This window comes from Clarias gariepinus, chromosome 14, assembly GCF_024256425.1.
Source record: "Clarias gariepinus isolate MV-2021 ecotype Netherlands chromosome 14, CGAR_prim_01v2, whole genome shotgun sequence".
Classification (NCBI taxonomy): domain Eukaryota; kingdom Metazoa; phylum Chordata; class Actinopteri; order Siluriformes; family Clariidae; genus Clarias; species Clarias gariepinus.
In genome coordinates this window covers 30,384,435-30,402,920 of record NC_071113.1, presented here as the reverse complement: position 1 = coordinate 30,402,920, position 18,486 = coordinate 30,384,435, and the positions used below count along the sequence as shown (strand labels likewise).

The 18,486-nt window shown below is 41.4% G+C and overlaps 1 protein-coding gene across 1 annotated transcript; it reads left to right on the top strand.

Annotated features, from left to right (window-relative positions):
* Positions 1-1,261: 1,261 nt before the first annotated feature.
* Positions 1,262-14,283, top strand: gpr26 (G protein-coupled receptor 26). Its single transcript, XM_053512145.1, has 3 exons — positions 1,262-1,938; positions 3,467-3,580; positions 13,761-14,283. The coding sequence occupies exons 1-3, from the start codon at positions 1,262-1,264 to the stop codon at positions 14,023-14,025; spliced, it is 1,056 nt and encodes a 351-aa protein (XP_053368120.1). The 3' UTR covers positions 14,026-14,283.
* Positions 14,284-18,486: the final 4,203 nt, after the last annotated feature.

The window sequence follows — 18,486 nt, the reverse complement described above, 5'->3', positions numbered from 1 at the left end:
ACTCCTTTCCGAATCCTCTTCATCAGTAACGGGAGTGCGCTGAGCGCGCGCATCAGTCAGCTCGGTGCGCTCGCGCTTCGTCTCCTCTGCGCCGGAACAGCGGAGATGCACGTGCCGGGGAACAAAATACAACAGCGCTAAGAAGTGCCGATCGTCACGAGCGGGGATTTAAACCTGACCGACACGTGCGGTTCTGTCCTTAGAGAATAAAATCGTGCGCGCGTCACGGACCGGAGGTAACTGGCGGAAAGTGCACAGGAGTGAGGAGTGTGTGTACGGAGTGTGTGTGTGTGTGTGTGTGTTGGAATTCTGTTTAACCTCCGGTGCCTATAAACTGTGGAACTCCTAATGATGGATAAGTTGGTGGAGAGGAGGAGAGGAGGAGGGATGTTCCTGAGTGACAGGTGCGCGGAGGAAGCGGCATCCTGAGCATCACATGAGGTCGTCTGGTCTAAACCCTGGAACCTGCACCAGGGCCGTGCCAACAGCGTGATGCCAGTGAGATGAAATCCGACATCGTTTCACAGTGAAAAGAGACATGATGCCAGCCTGTGACGCTCTGCGTGATGCCACGCTGGACTGAACAGTTGTGTAAAGTGGTTTTCTAACGCACAGCGTGACGCCATCCTTCATGATGCCATTCTGCAGTAAACTGCATGATGCCACCGTGCAGTGAAAATTGGCATGCCCTTCTGTAAGGAACAGCGTGATGCCATTCTAAGAAGTCTATCCCTGTACAGTGAACAGTCTGATGCCATCCTGTAATGAGCTGCATGATGCCACTCGGGACTGAACACTTGTGTAAAGTGGTTTTCTAACGGACAGCGTGATGCCATCCTGTCCCATGTCATTCTCATCTGTGACGAACAGTGTAATGCCATCCTGCATGATGGCACTTTGATCTAAACACTTATCTAAAGAGGTTTTCTAACGAACCGCGTGATGCCATCTTGTCGGATTCCACCGAGCAGTAAAAAGTGGCAAGCCCTTATATAAGGAACATTCGAAGAAGTCCGTCCTTTCACAGTGATGCCATTCTGCAACAAACAGTGCAACAAAATGTGTCGTGCCACACGCAGGGAACACTGTCAGGGCAGTTGGAAATGAGCAGAGTGATGCCACCCTGCTTTGAAACGGACATTCTGATGCCACACTGTGTGATGCCCGTCCGCAGGGAAGAGTCTCGTGCCTGGTAATAAAACATGCCCTCATCTTGTTCTGTAATGAAGAGACTCTTGTGTAGTGACTTTTGAGCGGTGCCATGCACTTGGCAGACGTGCTCGCGTGTATTGCGGTGCTCGCCGTGCTCGCGGTCTCGCTGCTGTCCAACGCTCTCGTGCTGATCTGCTTCGCGTGCAGCCCAGAGATCAGAAAGCGTGCAGCTGGCCTATTTACACTAAACCTGGCCACGTGCAACCTGCTGCTCACCGTCACCAACATGCCTCTCACAGTGCTCGCGCTCGCGGGCCACACGCAGCCAGGGGGTGACGGGCTGTGCCGCGCGGCCGCCTTCCTCGAGACCTTCCTGAGCGCCAACACCATGCTGACAGTGGCCGCGCTCAGTGTGGACGGCTGGATGGCGGTGGTCTTCCCGCTCAGCTACCGCTCCAGGGTGCGCCACCGGGATGCCGCACTCGTGCTCGCCTACGCCTGGGCGCATTCGGCGTGCTTCGCGGCGGCGGCTGCCTGTCTCTCCTGGCACGGCTACCATGAACTCTACGCGTCATGCACACTGCGTGGCACCGGCGTCGACCCCGCCGCCTTCAGCGTGCCGTTTGCCGCGTTCACCGTCACCTTCCACGCACTCACTTTCCTGCTGTCACTTGTGGTGCTGTGCGTCGCCTACCTTAAAGTGCTCCGAGTGGCGCGCTTCCACTGCAAGCGCATTGACGTGATCACCATGCAGACCCTCGTGCTGCTCGTGGACATTCATCCCAGGTAAGGTCTGCCTGCACGTCACTGCAAACCCATAGAACTAGACCCATGATGTTACTCCAGCAAGAAGAGCAGCAGATCTTGTGTAAGTGCAAGAACTTTCTGGACAAAATAAACTAGACATAAAAAACCCAAAAAAACTAAACTATGGGAAAAAATTTGTTACTCGTTACACGTGGAGTTGGTGTGATTTTTCTGTAAGGTTGCACTGTAGAGAGTGAAGTCTGTTTATAATGATAAACTAATGAAGTGGATTCAAACATACATGTTCATCTCACTCGCTCATCATCTATACCGCTTTATTCCGTATGCAGGGTCATGGGGGAGGGGCCTGGGGCCTTTCCAAGGAGACTTAGGGCACGAGGCGGGGTACACCCTTGGACAGGGTGAAAATCCTTAGCAGGGCACACACACACAGCAATTAGCCTTACCTGCATGTCTTTGGACTGTGGGAGGAAACCGGAAGGAAACCCACCAAGCATGGTGAGAACATCTTGCACACAGACCCAAAGTGGGAATTGACCCCGGAACCTGAAGGTGCGAGGCGACAGTGCTAACCACTACACCACTGGCCCGCCATATTGGCTCATAATTATGGCAAGCAACTCATTTTGCGTTATTGAGCAAAATAAACACAAATCTTTATAATCATGTGTGAGGAATTTTAAGAGGTTGTGGGTTCGAGCGCATGCAGTGTGTGTTTATCACTTGTGTACTGAGTGATGCAAGACGCTCCTGGGAATGCATGTTGTTTTTTTGTTTTCAGGACCTGTTAAAATGACATTACATTATGACCCCAGTGTCCTGAGGGGACAGGGGGACAAGCTGTGCACTAGCAGAGTTAACGTTTTTCACTTCAGCACACAGACTTCATAACTGCATGTCTGCACCGAGAATGCTGGAGTGGAACACATCTATACATTATTTAGTGCAACAAAAGTGCATACGGTCTGCCACCGTAACCGAGCGAGGAGAGCAGAGTACGAGGACATCGTCAGTCCTTATCGATACCGACACGAGTCACCTACTTAGTATTAATCAGCCGCTGTCTCAGCGTTGTCCAAGCATAATGCATTAAAAATGAATTGAAGTGATGTGTGTATTGTATATTGCTGAGTGCTCAGTGCTCGCTGGAGTGAAGTGCTCACTCTAGCTCCTCACGCTCACTGCTCCGTCCGTACTCATGAGCTGCTCTGTGCTCATGCTCCCACCTGCTTCATCAGGTCATGTGTATCGTCCGATCCTCCTCAACTATGCATAGCATCATCTTTTGGACAGTGTTAGTAGAGGAGCAGTTTTTAAGTTTTACATGTACCAAAATCGCTTCAATTCTAACTAAAAGGCTCAAATAAAATGTAAATGATCTGAATAAATTAATGCATTGAATTAATATCCCGCTAATGAATATTAATATATATGCTGTTTAAATTTTTGGGAATGTATGAATCATATTTCACACATTGCTTCCTCCAAATAACTGCACCCACCCCAGTCTAACACGTGTGTGTGTGTGTGTGTGTGTGTGTTGCAGCGTTCGACAGAGATGTCTGGAGGAACAGAGGAGGCGACGGCAGCGAGCAGCCAGGAAGATCAGCACGTTCATTGGCACGTTTGTGCTTTGCTTCGCACCCTATGTGATCACAAGGTGAAAGCTTGATACATGATACATACACACATATAGTATATCCAAGAATTAATTAAACACCGGTTATATTAGCATGTCACACAGCACATGAGCCAGTGCCCAGATACATAAGGAGTGTTGCATCAGGACCGGCATCAGGTGCTAAAAAACCTGAGCCAGATCATCATCATGTGTGATGGAAAGTGGAACGGCAACAGTCATGCGGTGGGTTAGGAAGAAACGTATGAGGGATGCATCGTCATAAATTAAACTGTTAAAAAAAGTAATGTGGAAGGATACACCCTGGAGAATAGCGGTGAGGTGGTGGGGGGTGGGGGGGTATGGTTGGGGGGTATGGTTGGGGGGTATCATGCTTCAACCTGTTTTTTATTGTACCTCATTTTTGACATTTGTTATTTATTGCTCTAATAACACGCTATAAGTGCATTATAGAAGCTACATGCTATCAGATTCACTCCTAGTGCACAAGTGCCTGTGTCACACACAGTACACATTTGTGCTGTAAACCCAGTTCCTCCTGTACAGAACACAATGTACAGTGTTTATTTCTGGACCGAGCATACTGTAGATTAGCACGAGATAGCGCATACGCACACATGTTCCCTTAAATAGCTAATACAGTATGTGTTAAGGAATATTTTATCACCTAAACAAACACCAGACACTTTGTTAAAGCAGCTCCGTAAGTGTGGGGCAGAAACCAGAAGCCATTAACGGCCGGTACGTTTTCTGTTTTTGGCCCGGCTCTGAAGAAAAACAATCTGCAAATATTGGCATGTTTTACTGTTGGCTTGTTAACTAGCAACTATAGAATTAAGTTTGTATTAATTTAAAAAAAGCACCGGTGTGACCTTCAGAGAAAAGGTACTTTAAAGTGGATAAGCATCTAGAAGGTAAGACGACATAAAATCATTTAGGATAAGCTTAGGTAACTACACAACAAATAACTATACAAATGATTCGATTACAATGAGCACAAAAAAATAGAGTATCATAAAAAATTAGAATTTCTCTTAAGATGAATCAATACAATTTTACAATACAGAAATTCTAAAAAAAAAAAATTGCAGCATGCAACAATGCAGCATGGCATGAAGGTGATCAGGTGACATGTGGCACTGCTGCGGCAATGAGACCTGAGACCAGGTTGCTTTGATAGCAGCCCTCTATTCGTCTGTATCGTTCTGTTAGGTTCTTCCTCCTGACAGTAGCTCAGAGATTCTCTATAGGGTCCAGGTGAGTTAGCCAGCCAATCAAGCACAGTAGTATCATCGTCAACAAACCAGTTAGTGGTAGTTTTGGAGGTGTGAGAAGGTGTTAAGTCCTGCTGGAAAAGGACATCAGCATCTCCATGAGGCTTGTCAGCAGACGGGGTGCTCTAACATCCAATGGAAGACACTGCGTTGACTTTGGAGTTGATAAAACACAGTGGACCAACACTACCAGATGACATGACATGGCTCCACAAATCATCACAGACTGTGGAAATTTCACACTGGACTTCAAGTGACTTGGATTCCGTGTATCTCCTCTCTTCCTCCAAACTCGGAGACCTTGATTTCCAAATGAAATGCAAAATTTACTTCCATCTGAAAGTAGGACTTTGGACTTCTGAGCAATGGTCCAGTCCTTTTTCTCCTTAGCCCAGGTAAGATGCTTCTGATGTTGACTAGGAATGCAACAGTTACAGCCCGTTTCTGGTTCTTCCTCGCTCTATAATCTGCACAGTTATTCAGCATTCAGTGCAAATGATCACTATTATCGTGTATCTGAGTAAGTTTACTTTGTCGCATGCTATATTTTGTCTCTAAGCCCACGTCTGATTCTTTGATTACTAGAATACATTTTGTTCCTTGATTACGCAGCTATGAAACACGAGGCTTGGGTCGACTATGTTATTCAGATTGTGCTCTTGTTGTGGATGAGTTCACTTCACCTGGACCTACGATGTTAACCAGCACCTGCTCAGCACTACCCTGGTATATATAACACACAAATGAGTCCTGTGTCAGAAGCTGATGAGCTTCAAGCTCGTTTAAGGACCTTGGAGATGGCTGGTGTGGAAAACAGCCTGCCATTTAATTCAGTCTCAAGCGGGGATTATTCAGCCCGACACTTATGATTAAGTCACTAGAAGAGCGCACTCTAACATAACACTGTGCGTATTGAACATTTGGGAGTGCTGCCTTGCTGATTATCAGCTTCTGTTAAAGAGATGTCAGGATCCCCATACTTCACTAGGCTGAAAAATCGGTTCTTCACTACAGTGGAACACTCACCAATCCTGAACCTACTCAGGTTTAAGATTAATCCGCACACATAAAAGCTTCAATATATTAAGGAAACAGCAGCACAAGGTCACAGATAAGTGTTTTTTAGAGGTAGTTTACTGCTTCCTACAGTGTGATCCCCGGTGGACCTTAACTGCTTACACACACACACACACACACACACACACTGGCTGGCTGGCTGGCTGACCTTGTAATAAAGGATCTGATGCTGCTTCTACATTTTCACTGAGTGCAGTTTGATGATATATTCCACTCTGATTTTTTTTCCCCTTAAACTTAATTTTTTTTGTCATTATTCAAGGAACAATTCTCCCGAAAAACATATTTCGCTTCGTCACCTTGAACAGTCATAACATACTGTATATATTTATACTTACACATGTCGAACATTAGACGTGATCTTGTTAATCTTAAAACCGATCAGCAGTTGAGATGACATTAACACCACGTAACACTAACACATTAACACTGAGTACCAGTTACTGTAGATACCAGTAAACTGGCCCACCCTTCCAGTCCAGTCCCACAGAAAAGCCAATGCAGCACAACTTCCCGAAAAAAAGTCAGTACCAGCCACACGTCCAGAGGCCCTGCAGAGCCACGCCCGGAAGGACCGGAGGTTGGCTCAAGAGAAACCCAAAACCTAGGTGGTTTTAATGTTATGGCTGATCGCTCTATATTGTTGTGAAGTGAAAAATAACTTGAATTATGGAGTGGGTAATGTCTATAGCTGATGTTGATTAAAAAGCATATTGCAGGTATTAACCAGTGATTTGTGTACAGTATAATCGTCATAGTTGGATGATTTTAATTTTCTTCCTTCCATTTAGTTTTTCCCAATTTTTCTGAAGTCTGGCAGCCTTGTGTTTCCTTCCTTTAGCTCCTTTCTAACATGACTTATTCCCTTCTATTACTAATCAAATTGTCATTGCACAAAGGATAAAAGACATTTTAATTCAATTGCACAAAAGGGTAATTTCAGCAGACGTGCCCGGCCCAGGAGCGACTATGCATGCACTACAGACTGCAGGTTTTGTGAAACAAAGCTCAGGATTTTTTTTCTCCTTCTTGTATTGTCAATCATTAAGTATATAATGAAAAGTTATGCTGAATTCAGGACTGCAGTAGTCGTGAGTACCGCAGGACTATAATGGCAGAAACGACCCTCTGCTGTAGGATGTAAATCAGTGCTGATGAGTTATACTCACACTGTGCAAAATACAATGAGCGTTAATTTCTAATTATTATTTGTTCTCCCTGGAATTTAATTAACATCTACGGGCATAAAGCTTGAAGTTTTATAAAAAAAACGGATTGTATGGGGTCGCACCAGGGTTAAACAGAAAGTAGATTGTTCTGTCGGACAACTCCAAAACCAGACTGACTCCAAAGTCGAGTTTTTGAAGATTTATTTAAAATCTATATATGTTTGCATTTCTGGTCATAATATGTTGCCGTTCCTCTTTAATCCTACAGGTGGCGCTCTAAACTATTCATACAGCACGGCATCCTGTGTGTTAAGACCAAATTATTTGTAAAGTTTGTTTAAAATCTTAAAAAAAAAAAAAAAATTCCAAATCTGAATATTATATAAAATAAAATTGTGGTGATTACAAAATCACAATAGAAATCGAATCAGCACCAAAGGATCACGATAACATCGTATCGGATGGCCTCTGGAGATCCATTTATAGGTGCAGTTTCATGTTGTGGCCCATGAAACAACTTAGTTCCTCTTCGCACTTACATTATAGCAGCTATAAACACCCTTTCCTTTAATAGTCTCTCTTAAAGGTAACAAAAAACATATATTTTTATAATACAAATCAAAATTTTTGAATAAAAAAACATAGCTCGTCATGTTACATTTTTTTGACCACTTTAACCAGCGCTGTTTCGGCTCTCCTATGAGGCATAAACCCTGACTGAACCATGCACTGCAGGTGACTAAATAAAATATGAGCTGGAAACTATTCTAGGATGTAGATGAGGTTTCAGGAGCACAATTTCTCTGAAGAACACACAGAAATATAAATAAGATGATATACAGTATATATAGGGTGAAGATCGCTGGCACTGGCACTAGTGCGACTTGGCTGACGTGCTGGAGTCTGATGGGCATTTCTGAAATGAGTGTGTGTGTGTAAGTGTGTGTGTGAGTGTGTGTGTGTGTGTGTGTGCCTGTAGGTTCCCAGACCTTGGAGTCCTCAGTAATGTTCAGTAGCCATCACAGGGTCATTTCCAGCCAACCATTACATCATGGAGTGGATGGAGGGACTGAGGAGAAGGATGAGTTCAATTATTTTGGAACGCTGAGTGTAGAATTGATTGTGATTGTGTTGTTCTGTCTATACTTAACCATCCTGTTCAGTTCGTATTGAGATTTCTCTTCAGTGTTTCTACAGTGCATGAGTTTAGAAGCGGTGCTTTGATGTTCATCTCATTTCGTCATTTCGTTTCCGCACCAGATGAAACATCTTGGTACACTGTACTGGTTAGAGATGCTAATCTCATTCTCATCTCTTTTTTGGATTCATTGAACTATTGAATAGATTCAGTGTGAGTTGGAAATGAGGGAATAGGTCTGTGATCCGTTCGGCTTGTTGACGGAAGCGACACACACGCTTTGATTTCCAAGAGTCGACTCAAACAGTTTAAAAAGTGGTTGAGATCCAGAGAGAAGTCTGTATGGGATTTGAACAGTTTCACATTTATATCTGTCTTTGAGGCATGAGTAAGCAGAACAAGGTTCACCGAGCTTTTGTTCTCTCATCCTCACTCCGTGTGTGTGTGTGTGTGTGTGTGTGTGATATACATCAGCACTGCTGTGTGTGATATGCTAATGTGCTAACAGCGTTGCTCTCTTTATCCAACGCTCTGTCTTTCTCAAGTGATATGATGGATGTCTGTATTGTAATTAGAACAAGTTCATTGTGTGTGTGTGTGTGTGTGTGTGTGTGTGTGTGTGTGTGTGTGTGAGTGCGTGAGTGCCTAGCAGTCTGACGGTTCAGTGAGTGTGTTTCCATTAATTAGATTTCCAGAGCAGAGGCTCGATGCTCTGGATTATAATAAAATAATGAGGCACAGATTTCATAAATGCCAGCGGCTGTCTTACAGTAAAGATGGGAATTCTCAACATCCTGTGTGTGTGTGTGTGTGTGTGTGTGTGTGTGTGTGTGTGTTTGCGCTACGAATTACAACTCAAGTTCGAAATATGCAATCACAGTGGCATAAGACAAGGCATGTTGTAAATATTGTTTACAAACTTTGAAAATTCTTTCTGGTTATCAGACCATCTACATTTACATTTAATAGCAACTAATTACATTTTTAATAAAAATTCATTATGAATCATCATATTAAATGATGTAGATCAGAATAGAATAGCTTGTTTATGTCACAGCCTCAGCAGCGACCTCATTTCCCCTCTCGTATTTTTTAGACTTTGTTATTTCTTACCACACATGTTGCTATGCTGCCTGCTGATGTGTGAACAGTTAGAGCACACCCCCTGCAGGATTATAGAGGAACTGCAACATTCAGTGAAAAGAAATCTCGCGACATAACGGAAAAGATTTAATTTGCACTTCATACATTATTTAGTTTAACGTACAGATGCTAAATGGTCTAACATTGAGATTTCTTAAACAATATACAACAACTTTTTTTAACGAAAAAATACTAACATTATCTGCAAACACTTGCGATTTGTGAGAATATTATCTCTATGTTGTGTCGTTCATTTTTTAAACGTATGGGCAACTGGATGGGAGTGTGAAGTTACACCGCATCGCAGTTCTTATTAGATCATTTCAGTTGTTTTTAATACTTTAAAGCCTGTAGAAAATATTGGCTGCTTGTAAACCAAATCAATAGACGATAAATCAAATTGAAAGTCGCAAAGGCAAAAAAATTTCTAATCAAATCCATACCCTACCTGTGAGTCACAGGTCTAATAAGGACGCGGTCCAATAAACAGAGCAGGAAGTCTGTATAAAACTGTCTAAAACCTCACTAGTTACAGTAAGTGTACGGTTCCACAGTTTGCCGTAATGAAGCAGACGTAAGCCGAAACAATTCAGAACGCGGCTCAAAATGTCTGCGACACTCCATCGCCATCGCATCATCAGACTACAGCAGAGACGAGGAGAGCACTTACACACTCTTACACACTCTTACACACTCTGTGCAAGTGACAGCGGCGTTAAAGTGTTTAAATGGCGAGTGAAAATGGATTAATAACAAAGGCAAAGAGGTGCGGGAGCGACACGGTTATTATTGTCACTGATGTTAGCGTGAAAAGGTCAGTGGAGCGAAGTGATGATGATGATGATGATGATGATGAGAATTTCTGTTTGGGATTCTTCTTTTACATCAAGTGATGAGACAGAGAAAAATGATGATGATGATGATGAAGAGGAGGAATGAGAACTCACTTCCTGAACTACTTAAAACAATTACTGCCAAAATTTGAGTCAGTAGATCCGGTTATGAATTCAAAGGAAGCCGGGATAGAATAAAATCTTGAAAATTAGTTTATTCCCTTTTTTTGTGAATTTATTGTAAACCATGCATGGCTGAGAAACATTCTGTTATTTTTCAAAGCTATAATTAGTTTATATATATAAAAAAAGAAGTCACAATTCGTCCATGTGACGGGTTTTCCCAGACTGCTGCACATATTACACATTTCTTTTAAACCCATTTTTACTCTGAACTCTGCTCACTGGGGAATGTATTAAAGCGTACACAAATAGCAAAGATGTGAACAACAAAAAAAAAAAGCACATTTCGGAGGACGTCCGGGAAGACGAGAGAGAGAGATGTCAGGATTGATCAGGGACACAAACAGACGTGTATTTAAGGGGATGTGATAAGATCCAAAGCGACTCCACGTAGAAAAATAATAACAAAAATGATATTATTATCCTATAAATAGGGTTCGAAATCACTGCTAGGCCATAGCTCGGGATTTTAATTGGCCGCTTTCGGAGCTGCACGAGGACTCTCTCTCTCACCCAGACTCGTCCGACTCGTCCTGTAAGACTGATGAAAAATGACTGGGAGTGTTACAGACCCTCAGAGCACTCTCAGCACTCGAACCGCAGGAGCGGGAGCGGGAGTGGTGCACTCTAATATGGGAAAATGTCGAGAAAGTGGAAACAGAGTGAAAATGTAAATGCAATTTGAGCTTCTTCATGGTTTAAATTGAATTCCTTAGATTCACTCCAGAACTCTAGCTTCAAGCTGAGCTGTACCGCAGTGCTTTATTCATTAAGTACAAGAATACGCCGCTGAATCAGAGGATGTACTGTACACTGTGTGCCCACTCTGTGTATCTGAGAACTACCGGTCAACAGGGTCGTATCTTAACGAGACGTCATCATCATCATCTTCATCATCAGCATCATCATCATTATTAGGAACTAAAAGAGGACAGATCTTTCTTTAGATGTAAAAAAGGGATGATGCACTAGGACTGTAAACTGGGACAACTAAATAAGAAGAGAACGAAAATTAAGGACACACACTTACACTCACACACACACACACCAGGGAATAAATGCAGAAATATTTACACACACACACACACACACAGTGCTGCTTGAACAATGCCCTGTTTCTCCCAACAGCAGGCAATACGTGATATGATGCTATAGTAAGATCATCTGTGAGACAGGGCGCTGGGATAAAGTGGGTGTGGCTTATAAAACTGCACACATCTGTATCTGCTGATTATTTTCAAATTTGAAAGAGATTTCACACCAGATACTGACTGTGTTTATTTTATTACTCTTTAGTGCTCTTTATAGACGTTTCTTTTATGTTGAAGTGTTTTCAAAGGCATGTTTTTTGTTCATGTTCCCAGGACGTTAACACAGTACTGTAATAACACAGCTGTTAGGTTTTACTGAGTGTGCTGGAAAATATCTCAGAGTTCTTCTGGGAGTTTTGTCACACTTGTTTCTTTCTTATTTTCATGCAAAACCCAGGAGGTTTGTTTGTTTCCTGCAAAACAAATGATCTGCCCTGTAATATGTTGCTTTCTTTACAGACATGCAGATATTCTTCTGTAAGGTGATTTACTTATTTTATGAGTGTGTTCGGAGATAGCGAATGGTTTTGTACATAATAATGCAGACATGATACTGACGGATGACTTTTACACAATACTAAGTCAGCCAGAAAATTTATACACACTTCATGAAGAAGAAAAACGTGAATAAATATTCTAATACTATATATATATATATATATATATTCCGCTGTTTCGACCCCTTGCCGGGAGCAGCTGAAAGACCAACAACAACAGCGCCATCTTTTACATTTTTGAATAAACTAATGACTTTTCAAGGTAAATCTTTTTATGATGTAAGGGCGTTTTGCATTTTAATTTCAAATTATCATATCTTCTTTTCCCGTGGGTTGATTGCGATGAAACAAAGCCTATTTGTTACCTCAAGCGCAGTCAAATACACCTGTGAAAACCCATTAAAATTCCAGAATAAAATTTGTTTAATTCATTCAAATGTAGTTTTTACGTAATACATGCACAAACCAACACTTCCGAAACCATCTTAATTTGATCCATTACTCATCTTACTTTCCCAAAATAATTTTTTTGTAAAAAACCTTTAATGTACAGACACTTTTTCTTTTTCTTTCTATTTTATCTATCTATAGTATAGAATTCACTGGTTTCACATCTACTGGTTGAGCCACACACTCCCACATTTTTTTCTTTTTTTGGTTGTTCCCCAATTTTGTACCTAATTTAGCCATGTCTAATTCCCACTCAATGTTTTAGGGCTCTCCCACATCAGCGACAGGGAGCGTGTGGGCTAACACGTGTGTCAGAGGAAGATGTCAATGACATCTTTTTGAAGGGAGTGGCGTAACACACTCTGAGGACAGCTCTATCTATTCTCATCCACCTGTATCAGCTGACAGATTCCCAGGATTGATCTGTATGATTGATGTATGAGTGCGAGTATTCAATCCCTCGCCTTGCTCTAGGCTACAGAGAACTGTCATCGAGCGTGTGATATCCAGATGATAGTGGCCAGCACTTTACTACTCAGGAGCCAATCTAAGTTGAGCTAAGCTAAGATAATCTTGTTGCACATTTCAACAAGTTAGGCTTGTGGTACTCTTAGTCATAATGTTGTAATATTTCTCATTATAAGAAAGTATAAACAAAACAATATACAAAATCCAAAAGATTTATGCCTATTTATGTCTAATTAGACATTGTTTACTGCATTGTTTAAGCATAAATGTCTTGTTCTCGCCCTATTGGCAGATTGCCTAATTTAGCTTATTTCTAGGAATTAATGCATAAAAATGAGCAAAATTGTACGGCCAATAGAAGGACAAATTTAGTTAAATCGGGAGAATCAGGGTAAATAATCTCATATTTGGTTGGCTATATTCCTATACTAAGAAATTGTACATGCATCTGGCTAGAGTCAGGATATTTTATTTTTATTTTTTACTGTATATGGAGTATTTTGTGTAGATCTGTGACGTTGGATCCTCCAGTGAAGTCCATCTCAGGTGCAGCTTAAACCATTGGATAATGGTGAAAAGGGTCAAGATACAGTCAGTGTTTTTAATAAACCACTTTAAATACTTGAAAGGTACATTTGTTGAAAAGTGTCTTAAGTTTATATATGGGCTCAAAGTCAAACTTATTCCATCACTTATTCCCACTAGTCCCCTTAAAGGACACGTCCAACACCCACCATCTACAGGTGGTTTAAATAATGTTCAACCTTTACTTCCTACAGGTAAAATGCGCTTATAGAGTTCCACCAAACCCATCATGATACAAAGTTCAGAACTTGACAGCTTTAAAGCTAATCTCATCTTCTTTCTGTCCATCATAGGCTCCTGGAACTTTGGCCTGCAGTTCCTATAAGCCAGCACTGGGGGGTGCTGTGTAAATGTCTGGCCTACAGTAAAGCAGCATGCGACCCTTTCGTCTACTCACTGCTACGGCACCAGTACCGGAAAGCCTGTGCTGACATCATCAACCGGATCCTGAAACGCAGATCTATGAACTCCTCCGATGAGTGGCAGCGAGCGAACGGCCCCAACACTGTTGTTCAGGCCATGGAGCTACCGGGAACCCTGAAGGAATGTACAGCATAAAAAATATATACAGTATAAAAACAAGGAAAAAACGCTGGGTGTAAAGATCAGGAGGAGCTTCTACGCACAAGAACCTTAGAGATACCAGTCTATTGGCGGGTTCCACGAAAAACGATTCAATGGAAATTCCAGAAAGGGTTTCTACAGTATTCTGGAAGGTTCTGGAGGGTCCTGTGTTGTTTAGCACTTCCAGAGCACTACATTTTCTAAATCTGAAGATCTGTAGAGTTCTGAAGAGGTCCACATACTGCAGTAGGGATTTTATTTTATTTTTTACTTTATTTTATTTATTTCTTTTTTTTTGCACAGGAGTCTCAGAGAGTGTTGTATTGACCAAGTTTTAAGGAATTCCCTTCTCTAAAATATATTATTTTATTGATTTCCAGAGAATTCAATCTTATTTTAAAGAGTCTTAACGAAAGAACTGGAGAGCTTCATTTCTCTAGAGCGGGAGATCCTCGATATGTCGTCCTTATAATGGAATATTTTGGATTGCTATCAAGACGTGCATTCTCACTTTGCTGAAAGTTCTGGAAAAGTTACATCCTGGAGGACGATACCTTCTTCATGAGGTCTACAGAATTAAACTCTACAGTGATGGATACTACAGAGTTCGCTTTCCAGTATTAGAAAGATGACAGTTATGGGAATTCCTGCTTGAGTCAGTTCATTAGAGTAAATGATTTTTACAAGGTTTCCAACAGCATGATTAATCGAAAAAGCTAAATTTCTAGAAAGCCAAGTCTGAAATGTTGAAGCCAAGGGAGGTCTAGAAAGTTCCTTAAAACAGTGGCCAGTTTTGTAAGTTATGTTGTTCACAGCTTAAAATTCTAAACTGTTCCAGGCTCTGGGGCAAAGCTCTTCCACAGCACACCACGAAAAGCTTCTAGAAACCTGGTGTCCAGTTTGGCTCCCCAGTGGCTACAAATTCACTGCATCTTATCAAGTGAAAAAGTCTAAACATAAAAAAAATTAACCAGAACAAACCATTTGTCACTTAAAATTTTTTGTAACGTTAGACTGATTTAGTTTGTTGTAATTGTATTTTCATTATGAATAGTTTGGCTAAATTCAAGAATATTTCACTTGCTAAGACGCTAAGACTTTTGCAGTGTGGTTGGAAAGATTTGACGCCCCTGTTCTAAAAAGTTCACAGTTCTACAGTTTATCAGAGAGGTTCATCAATCTAACCTACACAAAAGAATCCAGATGCCCCATCGCGTGGTAATGTGAATGAAGGCCTGAAGTTCTGGAGAATTCTGAAGAATTAGATGAGTTCATTTGTCCCTAGAGTTTCGTTATTTAGAGTGAAGTTCTATAAACAGATTTTCTCCAGAAAGTACTGTGAAAAAGTTTTCTTTACTCTCTAGATGGAGAGGTTGTACCCGGGTTTGATTGGAATTCCATCCAAGTAAAATGCAATAGATTCTAGATAAAGTAATAGTCTTTAGCACACAGTTGAAGAGAGGGCTGAAGACAAGACAAGTCGATACAGGTCTCATCCACAGCAGTATATCCTAAAGTGTTCCACGGTCTAGAGCTGAAGATCTGACACTGATTTACAGAGAAGTTACAGAACAGAAGATTCCTAGAACATATATAGTTCTAAGATTTCTAGAAAGCTCCTCTCTCTAGAATGTGAAATTTGAAAGCGTTCATCATTGAACCCAGTAACAGTCACACATATCAGTCACATTTCGCGTTTCTTATAGCGATATTGACTTGGCTGTGTGTTGTAAGATTCCTCCAAGAGCGGTGAACTGAGAGCACAATGCCGCAAAAGGATGTATTTATTTTTGTTTTAAAGGATATTGTATGGATTTCTTGTATGGGCGTGATCAAAACGGACCAGTGGAAGCGTACATTTCGCGACAAACAACATTTCATTTCTCGATAAACGCAAACGGACGATCGATCTGAAATGTAGCGCCAATATCTAGCTCAACCTGTTCTCCTTAGATCGTCTAGAGTCTAGTGCTGCTATTGCCTGTGATGTGTACCGAGAGAAGCTTTTCACTTCATCAGGATTCATTTGAACAACATATCCCTGTTGGGTTTAGAAAAATTAAGTCTTATCTACTGACTCGGGACAATCTGAGACACTGGACCGTACTGCAGAGCGAATGGTGGAGGAAATCGACGTGGGCTTCAGCAGAACCCTCTCATCCATGAACGGCACCATGTCTCTTGAAACTTCCATTGTTCCCCCACACACGCTCAAGCCGACTCTCTGAGAAACCAATTAAACCACGGCTGGCAGCTGAGGGAGAGGAAAGAGAAAGAGAGAGAGAGAGAGAGAGAGTGCTGCGCGACGCTCCCTCTTGGCCTCTCAGACTGTCGGATTAATTGACAGAGATTCCCTGCTCCAGGACAGACGAAAGGACAAATCACCTCCGCTGTGTGTTTAGTGCCTTCTTCCTCCTGTGTAATTGAATTTAGATTGAGATCAGCTAGCACCATGGCTAATAATGCGAGGCTATTTATACTCGAGCTGTGGATAGTGTTTATTCGTGATGATCAGAACAAAGTGTGCTTTTGGACTAAACTTAGAATTTGTAGCTCATTTTATTAGATTGAAACGTTGTCGCGTTACGCATGAATCTCTTTTCTTATCTATGAGTACTTTGACCTAGCAACCAACTACCTCTATGTGTACTTAGCTCAGTTTATAGCCAGTAAAAGATGATAAGTGTGTTTTTGCAACAAAAAAAAAATTAATAACCTATGAAATTGAAACTGGTGTTTTAGGATATAGGGTTTCCTCATAAACAAATTCTAAAGGAAAAAAAAAAGCAAAACATAATCAGCATCTTAGTAATACTGCAGCAGTGTTTCATTCTCAAATTTAATTGGTCAGAAGCTGTTGATTAACTTTCTATGGAAGTTTTAACTTCTAATATGTTATTGTTTCCATAGAAACAGCCCATTCGCAGCTTCAGATAAACGAATGATAAAAACCAGGTGTTTATCATAGTTGATATGATTACATTTTTTTTTTGTTTTTTTTAAGGAAGGAGTCTCCAGTGTTAGAGGAGGTTGTTTTTTTAATTTTTGGTTATATGACAAGATGTGTTTTTGTCTTATTAACTTAAAACCCAGGCTGGTGAAGAAATGACGTTCGTAGCTGCTATAGCATAAGTGAGAAGAGGAGCTTGTTTTGTGAAAGATACAATGTAACTATAAACTTTTTAAAAAGTAGATTTTACTTTAATTAATGTTTTAATTAAAAATGTGTCAAATTGGAGGTGGTGTATTTGGAAAACAAATATTTTAGAACTTCCATAGCAACTCTGCAAAATAATAAAATTAGTTTATTTCATATTTAATAGCTAGCTAAGCTTAGCTATATTTCATTAGCTAACAGTATAAAATACACTGCCATGTCTGGGTTATTCTCTACTTCATCCTAGTCCTACAGTATTAACTTTCTGCCTTGATGGTGTCCAAGCACTGGTGAAACACTGCGATAAGTCCATTAGTGTATCCGCGGATTATATAGAGAAATAAAGGGAGTTTTTACTCTCAGGACTGTATTCTATTATTCTGCACAAACAAAAGTCCCGCTTTGACTTGAACGCCCCTTGTATAAAAGAAAAGGCAATTGTCTTGATTAGTAATCTACCAGGATGCTAGTTACATGATCTCGTTATCATGTTATCAAATGTGCTTCGAGTTAATCATTTCCACACACCCACGCCGACTTTCTGCTCTCGACTCTGAAGTGTGTATCGGTTACACCACATCACACAAAACAGCCACTCATAATAGATAAGAGGATCTTTCAACAGGCACACACTCGACCTTGTGGGCAACGAAAATGAAGCCGGAGTGATTTGCTCAGAGACGCGTTTCCCGTTCCGTCTTCACGCGGTCCACGAATATGGACACTCTCGTTCTGATGCGTTATCGTTCCCATAGCATCAGCTTTCTCAACAAGGACCGACTGTGATGCAAGAGGAATAAAACACCAGCGCGTTACCATAGAAACCGCTCTGTGTCGTAATCTCGAACGATGCAATGCAAAGTTTCCTTTTCTGTTCTCACTGACATTTCAGTTCCGCTCACGAAACTCAAGTATGAACCTCGCATACAGTATATTAAACAGTAGGATATTAGTTCAAGCTCCCAGGATTGGATGAGAGCCGCTGTAAAAAGCAGATTATTAACATGTTTTGACATAGAGAGTTATGCTAATCCGACATGTTAGGATTGTAGGATTGCAGCTTCAGATTAGCAGTCCGTCACATTCAGATGTGCCGACGGGATTTTTCTTTTAGCGCTAAAGATAATGCACAGAAAATCGTGGTTATACACATTGATGGTTCTCTGATCTCATTTGAAGAGGTTACTCGGGGTCAGCGTGCATGTTTTATGTGTCTGACCTGCAGAAGGAGCTTCTGTTAAAAATGAATTAGACTCACAGCATGAGTGGAATCTAATCACACCGCTGTGATGTGCATC